Source organism: Macaca thibetana, chromosome 14 (assembly GCF_024542745.1).
Source record: "Macaca thibetana thibetana isolate TM-01 chromosome 14, ASM2454274v1, whole genome shotgun sequence".
NCBI lineage: Eukaryota > Metazoa > Chordata > Mammalia > Primates > Cercopithecidae > Macaca > Macaca thibetana.
Genome location: NC_065591.1, coordinates 115,892,837 through 115,902,970, shown reverse-complemented (window position 1 = coordinate 115,902,970; position 10,134 = coordinate 115,892,837). Strand labels below are relative to the sequence as shown.

Sequence of the window (10,134 nt, the reverse complement as noted above, 5' to 3'; positions counted from 1 at the left end):
TGGAGTGGAGGATCTTTGAGGAGGCGGGGGTGGTGGGGGATGTGCAGAGCCAGTACGGAAAACTCCTGGCTTTCTCTCCAAATGGAAATCCACTATCTAGTTGGGAGATGGAGGCAGAGAATGGGAGGGCATCCTGGGGACCTTGAGAGCTCTGGTCTCTCAGCACCTGAGGCAGCGGCCCAGGTTGTACTCTTAGTTCTCAGGGTGTCTTTCTGAGAGTCCCTGGGCAGCCAATTCAGGTGTGTTGTCTCCCTCCTCATCTCTCAAGCAGAGACAGAATTCTTGGTAAGAGACGCTAGCTTGAATTCATGATCAGCCCAGCAGAGCTGAAATCCTCTCACAGACACGTCCATACCTCAGGGTGGGCAGGTGTGTAGATGAGGGAGGACGGAAGAGAGAGCATCTGCACACTGGCTGGTCTGCTAGAGCCTTCCTCCCTTAGCCATGCTTATGCCTGTCATGGCTCTGTGTTTTGCCCTCTGTTTCCCCAGACAACTCGCCAGGAGAGAATGACTCTGAGAAACAGCTCCTCAGTGACTGAGTTTATCCTTGTGGGATTATCGGAACAGCCGGAGCTCCAGCTCCTTCTTTTCCTTCTGTTCTTAGGGATCTATGTGCTCACTGTGGTGGGCAACTTGGGCTTGATCACCCTAATTGGGATAAATCCGAGCCTTCACACCCCCATGTACTTTTTCCTCTTCAATTTGTCCTTTATAGATCTCTGTTATTCCTGTGTGTTTACCCCCAAAATGCTGAATGACTTTGTGTCAGAAAGTATCATCTCTTATGTGGGATGCATGACTCAGCTATTTTTCTTCTGTTTCTTCGTCAATTCTGAGTGCTATGTGTTGGTATCAATGGCCTATGATCGCTATATGGCCATCTGCAACCCCCTGCTGTACATGGTCTCCATGTCCGCAAGGGTCTGCTTTCTGCTGATGTTTGGTTCATATGTGGTAGGGTTTGCTGGGGCCATGGCCCACACTGGAAGCATGCTGAGATTGAGCTTCTGTGATTCCAACGTCATTGACCATTATCTGTGTGAAGTTCTCCCCCTCTTGCAGCTCTCCTGCACCAGCACACATATCAATGAGCTGGTATTTTTCATTGTTGTTGGAGTAATCATTACGCTATCCAGCTTAAGCATCGTCATCTCTTACGCTTTGATACTCTCCAGCATCCTCCGTATTCCTTCTGCAGAGGGCAGATCCAAAGCCTTTAGCACATGTAGCTCCCATATAATTGCTGTTGCTCTGTTTTTTGGGTCAGGGGCATTCACCTACTTCACAGCATCTTTTCCCAGCTCTGTGAACCATGGCAGATTTGCCTCAGTCTTTTATACCAATGTGGTTCCCATGCTTAACCCTTTGATCTACAGTTTGAGGAATAAGGATGTTAAACTTGCCCTGGGCAAAACCCTGAAGAGAGTGCCCTTCTAATGGGTCTCTCTGTATCACTGGCAACTGGTTCTTGGTAAGCATGATACTCAAGTGTCTTTCTATCTATAGGTGGAATTTTAATCTTTCTCTTCAAAGAGAGTCTTCTCTCCACTTTTAAAAATTGGAAATCTCTTTTCTATACTCTCCTTGAGGATTATACTATTTTGCAACACTTAAATTGGCTCATTGCATGCGAGTTAGCACCTAAGAAATGCCTTTTGTTTACTGAACTCTGTATTAGGCCCAAGAGATGAGTAAGATGAGGCTCCGTGCCTTCCATTCTTTTCTTGGTAGGCTAAATGAGTTTTTCTGAGCAAGAGTGTTTCTGGCTGGAACAAGGGGCAGGTGATGGTATAAAGGTTGAGGAACATTTTCTCTTTAGTTACATGAGCAGACTTATTAAAGATCAAAGGTAGATACCTTGTTGCCAATGCTAACATAATCTTCCAGCCCTTCAGGAGGTTGGTTGGTCAGGAAGATCATAAACCCTCCTTTTCATATACATGTATGTACATAAGAGAAGCCCTTATGCAAGAATTTTCTGTGCTCTGCTGTATAAGGTTATAAGCTCTGCTGTATAAATCAAATCCCAATCTTTTATTTCAAAGTTTTAAAACTTCTGGGCCTTGGAATGGTAATCAGGGGTAAGTGATCCTGTGTAATTGACCCAATTTCTTTGGCTCTGGAGACTCAGGTTGAAGAAAAAACAAAGAAGAACTCCACAGATTTGCATGATCTGTAAAATGTGGCCTCTGTCTTGCTCTGGAGATACTGAGCACACTATTGGATTTTAGGAAGATTGCTTATTCTTTAAAGTGGATTTAGATGTTACAGTTCTGACAATGTGTGTGTGTGTGTGTGTGTGTGTGTGTGTGTGTGTGTATTACAATTAATCAATACAGAATCGGAAAGAAAGAGAAGTCATATTGCACTTCCCACTCTCAGGGAGTCTGGAAGGGATCTGGATTTTGAGTGCAAAAGACAACTCTGAATTACTCTGCTAAAGGTTCTGTTGTTCTACAATGAAGAGCTTGGTGCTCCAGCTTGTGGCCAGGAGACATTCTGAGGGAGAGCTGAGAGCAGGGCAGAGAAGCACTCGCAGCACAGGGCTGACCGACAGGAGACGTGAGACAAACTTCTCCAAGTCTGTTAGAGGAAGAAGATCTTTGGAGGAAAAAAACTTTGATACCTGGGTTATGCCTTGGTTACGATAATTATGACAATTAATAGTTACTCAGCTTGCACTATGTGTTTGTGCACTGTTTGAGATATCTTAAATATATTAATTCATTTATTGGAATTGATTTAATACCTTACTCAACCACTGCTGGTCAGTCCTCTGGGCCTTGCTGAATCCCACCCTCCAGTGGACTGTCTGTGTCTAGGTCCATGGGGGTCTTGGGATATTAGAAAAGAATCAAGAATAAGGAAGGATAAAAGTAAATCTACTTTGATATGGAAAAAGAAAAAACCCAATTACCATTGGTATAAATGAGTGGGAACAAGAACTAAGTCAGGGCATAGGATATGAATGGAAAGGAACAATTATGTAATCAATGCATTAAAGTCCAAGAATAACTTTCCCTGCATTCACTCCATATTGGCACTGGGGTGAGTAGCCGTGAAGGTATGTTTGACTTAATCAGACACTGGCTTGGATCTTTTGGAAGGAAGTTCCTTTGTGACTGAGGATCTGACATGATAAAAACTCAGAGTGACTTTTCTTGGCTCTTGTAACAGTCAAATAAGAGCATCTATTGCTCCCACAGAAAATACAACATTAAATAAGTTCAGAAGGTCTGCACTTCTGTCTCAAACCAAAGATGGATCATCTTGCATATTGTTTTGGGTTGACATTAAGGAATTGTTTGTTCTCACAGTGTTAAACAAATAGAAGCAGGGTTGAGGGCTGTTGCATTCCAGTAACAGAGACATAATTTGAAACTGAATGTCAGATCTGTCCTAAAGTGAGTCCTTCTGTCACAAGACCACAACTCTGTCATCTCCTCACATCATGACGTTTTAATTTCTAGCAAGACTACTTTTTTCTCTTTAGGAAGCTTTCTTAAGGTTGAGATTCTTTTAGGTTCAGTTCTTGGTGTCCTTCTCTTCTGGGCTCTTCCTGAGGCATCTCTCTGACTCAGGTGACTTCAACAACCATGCATTTGATGGTGACTTTCAAATCTATAACTCTGACCCTTAGCTACAGTCAGAATCTGTAATCAGTTGTAAATTGGAAACATGCAAGTATTGCTAACATTGATGTTCAAACAGAATTATGTAACGATTAAGTGATGACATAGTTTTGGAGTATCAGGAGGAGTAAACTGTTGTCTCTCACATTTCTAACCATGTGGGAGAAGACAGGTAAGTGACCCTCCAAGTAGGAGGAGCGAGAGTACAAGGAGAACTTCCAGTGGATCTTTGGAAGGAAAAGGAGGTCGTTTCCTTGCACTCATGAGGCAGATGAGAGGATGTCCGTGGCTGACTCAGCATTAACTCTCAGCTTAGATGCATAGCACCCTTTCTCCCTTCACACTTCCACAGCAGAAATGTATCATTTACAAACTACTTCAGCTGCTGGTAACAAAAGTCCAATTGCAGTGACTGAAACATGTGTTTATTGTCCTCCAACATAAACGGCATCCAGAGGTGGGCAGTCCAGGACTGATTTGACAGTGCTGAGCCATCAAGCACTCAGTCTCTATCTTTTTTCTCTTCTGTCTAGCTAGAGATTTCATTCTCAATAATGCATCATGAATTCCAGATGGCCACCAGAGCTCTTAAGATTTTGTCCATATTTCAAGCAGCAGGAAGACACAGGGGTGAGCATAAGCAAATGCATACTTCACCTATTTAATGTATGACTGCTACTGAAAAGTTATTAGCCATCCCTGCCTGCAAAGGAGGCTGAGAAACTTAGCATTTCACTTGATAACATTATCATCCTTAAAAAGTAGAATTTTGTTGCTAAGGAAGAAGGTGCTAACATGGCTATTGTGTAGACAACTAGCAGTATCCACCAAAGGATAGAATACCACTTGCCAGGAGGGAACAATTCAGAAGTGAATACACTCTCTGTATTTTTGCTTTCTTACTTGGTCCACTCCATGAGAGAAGGTTAGATTAATTGGACAGGTAAGATTGAAAGAGACTGACAAGTTGGTCATTGATGGAAATGTGCCCAGCGTCTTCATCACCAAACCATTGGTAGTAACGTAAGGTAGGCTCATGGTGAGGACAATCCAGATCTGAGCTATTTCAATCCCAACCTCTACTCCTGTCTCCTACTGGGTTAAGTTAGAGTCCGGGTTCTGAGAGGGAGGTGTGAGTCCTGACATCTTTGCCTCTTCAGCATGGCTATGAATAAAGATGCAATGGTATTTTCATCCTCTTGTGGCTCCACTCATTCTCACTAATCAGACCCACAGGAAAGCGGGAGTGAGTGATTAATATTGCCAAATCTCCCACATTAGAGCTGTCTCTGCACTTTTAGCACAAGGACTTCTGGTAATTGAAGCTCTCATTTTCTTATGATTTGAAATGACCCCTCTTGCTCTGGTAGTGGGTTATTGGAAACCATGTGAAGAATAGACTGTCTGAGAGGACACGAAGTGCACCTCAAATAGGGCTCTACTCGTTAATTTTAGGTGTTAACTTGACTGAATAAAGGAACACCTAGGGAACTGCTGGGTGTGTGAGCGTGAGGGTGTTTCCAGAGGAGGTTGGCATGTGAGTTAGTGGACTGAGTGGGGGAAAGCTGCCCTCAATGTGAGTGGGCATTTTCTAATCGGCTGGGGGCCCAGCTAGAACAGAAAATGCAGAGAAAAGGGTTTCCTCTCTCTCTCTCGGAGCTGGGAAACTGTTCTCCAGTCCTTGGACATCAGAACTCCAGGCTCTTTGGCTTTGGGACTCCAAGACTAACACCAGTGTTCCCTGGATTCTCAGGTCTTTGGGTTTGGACTGAGAGTTACCCCATTGGCTCCCGTGGTTCTGAGGTTTTCACACGTGGACTGATCCACACTGCTGGCATCTCAGAATCTCCAGTTTGCAGACAGCTTGTCATAGAAATTTTCAGCCTCCATAATCATTTGAGTCATTTTTCCTAATAAATCCTCTCCTATCTATCTATCTGTCTACCTAATCCACATTTATATCTCTGAGCTATCAAATCCAGTTGATTTTTTCTCTCTGGAGAACCATGACTAAAATGCAAGGGCCATGGACAGAGGGCTCATTGTGAGCTAATAAGGAAATTTGACAGGAAAATTTAGGCTAGGGGACTCACAATTTCACAGAATAGCATGTGGAAGATATGAACAGAGAAAATCGTATTCCGGTTGATGGCAAATAGGGTTTGGTACTATCTGTGATTTCAGGTATCTACTGGAGTCTTAGAATAATATTCCCTGAGAATAAGGGGGGACTGTGTATTAAATGACACCCATGTGAGGCAATGTATTTGTTAACTAGCTAGATTTAGCCATTCTACATTGTAAATGTACTTCAAAACATCACGCTGTATGTGATAAATACACACAATTTTATCTATTTTAAAAAGGTAAATGTTCTAACTTCTTCGTTAAAAGAACACGAGTCAGGTTGGATCAAAGAGCAGAATACAACTCCATGTGGCATACAAGAAACCCATCTACAATCAGGTGATTCAGAAAGATTGAAAATTAAATGGTGGTTAAATAAATAATAGGTAAATATAAACAAACAAGCAAACAAACACGCTGAATTTGTCAGAATGGAAATTCAGTCAAAAAATGTTAAATGCAAAAGCTTTATAATGTTATAGGATACTATTTACAATAAATATGTAATAGTTATGACTTTCTATGCACCAAAAAGTAAAACATCAGGAGCTACAAGAGAAATAAACATTATTGGAAGGGAACTTTAAATTACAGCTTTTAGTCTGTGATAAAGCAGGTTTATAGAAAAAGATAAAAGATGTGGAAAATGTCAAAAAGACAATAGAGAGATAAATCTAATTACATACACAAATTAGTTTTTTCTATATAAACATCCAATTTTTTATGTGTATGTGTGTGTGTATGTGTAGTTCTGTGTCCTAGATATTAAAAACATACCTTTTAATCAAAGGGTCAAAAACAGTCACATAAAGAATGAATATTAGGTCACAAAAGCAAACCTCAATAAATTTGATATATTAAAAATAGTCCCACCAATGTTCTTTGATCATCATGCAATAAAACTAAAGCGTAATTATATAATTAGAAAGCAAAAATACTTTATTACTTTGATATTTAACATTTTCTTTTAAGCTACTTGTAAGTCAAAGAAAAAATATAAAATTGCAGAATGCCTAGAAAAAAGCTATGAAGATGTAACCTTTTATAATTTATGAGACAGTATACAGCTTAAACAGAAAAATAATTTTAAATGCTATATTAAACAAGCAATAAATATAAATAAATTAAACCATTAACTTAATGGGTCAGAAAAAGACATAGTAAAATTAAAAGAAAACAGAGTAGGAATTAATAAAGTTAAAATCAGAAAATATTGAATTTGAAAACAAAAACAGTAGAGATAATAAATACATTCAAGAGCTTGTTCTTTCAACATTAGTAATATATATCAGCTTCTATCTATCCTAATTCAGAGAAAAAGAAAAAAGAAAAAATAAGAAATTACAAAGAGAGAAAACCATAGAAATAGAGGATATTAAAATAAGGACATTTTTGAGCATTAGTCAAGTGAAATAAAAGGCCTGAATGAAATGGACTATTTTTTGGAAAAATATAAATTAAAGAAAATGAATTATCGATCAGATAGAAAATCCAAAGAGTCAGTTCCATAGGAGCAATGGAAAAAGTTGTCAGAGTTATATCACAAAAATTACTTGTCCCAAATGGTTTCGCAGGAGAAGTCTACCACAGAAGAGATAACTCCAATAGTATTTAAACTGGTTCAGAGCTTAAAGCAGAAGAAAAACTCCCTCCAAAGTCATTTTTACAAAGTGAGCACAAAATTTGAAGATTGCATACACAAAAAGAAAACCACAGACAAATATTACTTTGGAATATCAACACAAAATACTAAATAAAATATTAGCAAACATTCAGCAGCAGAAAAAAGAATTATCATATCCAAGTGGGATTTATTCCATAGATGCATGGACGATTCAACATTAGGAAATCTACTAATATATTTTAAAACACAGCTGAGGATAAAAATCAAGTGATCATTTCCATACATGCTAAAAAGATATTTATTCAAATTTATCACCCATTATTGATTAAATTTGCTTTATAAAATAGGACTTGGCCAGGCGCAGTGGCTCACGCCTGTAGTCCCAGCACTTTGGGAGGCCGAGGCGGGTGGATCGCGAGGTCAGGTGATAGAGACCATCTGGCTAACACGGTGAAATTCTGTCTCTACTAAAAATACAAAAAAAATTTAGCTGGACGTGGTGGCTGGTGCCTGTAGTCCCAGCTACTCGGGAGGCTGAGGCAGGAGAATGGCGTGAACCCGGGAAGCGGAGCTTGCAGTGAGCTGAGATCGCGCCACTGCACTCCAGCCTGGGCGACAGAGCGAGACTCCGTCTCAGACAAAAAAAAAAAAAAAAAAAAAAAAAAAAAAAAAAAAAAAAAAAAAAAAAAAGGACTTGATAGAACTACTTTGAAGTTTGTACCTTTTTTTTTTTTTTTCCTTTTCTAACCTAGAGCTAAAAATTTTGTTGGCTCTTTTTCCTTTTATTTCTAAGAATCTATGACATTCATCAAAGTACTCTTGGTCTTTGAGAAAAATTCACAGAATTTTATTTTTTATATTATATTACTAATATAATCATGGCATACTAGGTGTAGCATAACATTGTTACTGCCTTGTTCATGTGTATTTATAGCTTCTCTTATCTTCTAGCTATTTCCAAATTTTGAATAAATATTCTGGGCTCCATAATTGATAGAGTGAAAAACAGCATACTATCTTTAGCTAAGGACCAAAGGGCTGTCTACAGAATGAATTTTCTTTGTTTTCTCAACTGCAGACAGTTTCCTAGCACAAACGATCTTCTAATCCTGAAACGGTGTGGAGCAGATTGAATACCTTTCCATGTAGCTCCCACCACTTGTCGTGCTTCTTAGAAGGCAGAAATAACGTGCATTCTGTTGGCTATCATCTTTTACAGAGGAGTAAATTGATATTCAGAATTAAGGAATCTGCTGAAGGTCCCCCAGAAGGTGGCAGATTCCATTTTTAAATCTTTCTTTATCTGGCTCCAACTGCTGTGCTTTTTTTTGCACCAAGACACATTGCATTCCAGAAAGGAGTGGAAAGAAATAGTATGAAACAGAGAAATAGAAAAGTAGAGAATGGCAATCTGGAGAAATAACTGGCAATCAACATGAAAGAGTGATCACAGAAACGGTGTTCCAAATCCCTATATGTGAGAAATAATCTGTGTGGATTTAGACGCCAAAGTGGACACATGCAGGTATCCTTAAAGAGTTTGTCCCCACGGCTAGAAGAATAAGGTTTGCTACAAAGAAACATTTAATCATGGTTTGTTTTCAACAGTAGCTCTCACAGTGAAGCCAACCTCATTCTGGGAATGTGTCACTCTTTAGAAACATTGTGTACAGTTACAATAAAAGACATTATCATGTTACTTTATATATTGAAATAAGTACAAACAATTTCGTAATACAACTTAGTAATACAAATTGTTCTGGTGAGAATAGGCAAAAGATAGATACTATATTCTTAACATCATTTATTCCAACGAGTTGAAAGTAAGGCTATTATTTCTTTGGTATATATAGTCTTAGAGATTTGTAAAGTTTATATTTTTATCAAATGATTTTAAGATGATTTTAAACACTGTTTTATAGGAATACATTTAGACCATAGACTATACAGCTATTGTATAATCATGAATTCACCTAATTGTTCACTCATTCAGCAAACATTTATTGTGCTCCTAATATGTTCTACGTCTTGGAATAGAACAGTAAGCAAAACAACAAAAATACTTAGAGCTAGCATTACAGTGATCTATTATATTGGAATTTTTTGCTTATATTTGTGTATATGACTTATGCTGTACTTGTCATGTCTTAGCCATTCTTCTCCTTTGTACAATAGAGAAAGTGCTTAACAAGTTTTGCAAATTAAATATGCTTGACCGGTTTAAATTTTGCTCCAAAGGTCAGATTTTTAAAAAAGTTTATGTTTTAACAAGGAGTTTACATTTTCATGTAAGGAGTTGTGTAAAATCCATGGCTATACATGTTAGGGGCCAGAGAAAGATGTGAAAAACGAAATCTCAAATAAAATTTTCTTTTTTTTTTTTTGGTTTATGCAATGTTACTGAATCACCAGCACAACCTAGTGGCTGCTTAAGTGAATTGCCTGGTTCGGTGTCAATTTTTTTTTACTCTGGTTATGTTTTCATTATTGTACTGGCCAGGCATTTTAAAAAAGTATATTTTAAAAAACACATTACAATTTTATAAGCATTATAAAATTAAAACACATAACTTTTTGTAAGATAAATATAGGCGTTTTCAACATACTGTATGCACTGCTCTTCTAATACCAATGTGATTAGAAAATGTGTCTCTCCATAATCATTAATTTCCACCAAGAAGACTGTTGTGCACTTTTAAATGATGATCTTTATCTCCTACAGGAATATAAGGATTTTGTGAATTAAAAA

At 38.4% G+C, this 10,134-nt stretch overlaps 1 protein-coding gene across 1 annotated transcript; it reads left to right on the top strand.

Moving 5' to 3' along the window:
* Nucleotides 1-493: 493 nt before the first annotated feature.
* On the top strand, nucleotides 494-1,471 carry LOC126934815 (olfactory receptor 8B4). Its single transcript, XM_050755636.1, has one exon. The coding sequence runs from the start codon at nucleotides 510-512 to the stop codon at nucleotides 1,437-1,439; it is 930 nt and encodes a 309-aa protein (XP_050611593.1). The 5' UTR covers nucleotides 494-509; the 3' UTR covers nucleotides 1,440-1,471.
* Nucleotides 1,472-10,134: the final 8,663 nt, after the last annotated feature.

What these genes read in the sequence shown, in the direction of transcription:
- LOC126934815 (XM_050755636.1), top strand. Translation starts at nt 510, where the DNA reads ATGACTCTGAGAAACAGCTCCTCAGTGACTGAGTTTATCCTTGTGGGA.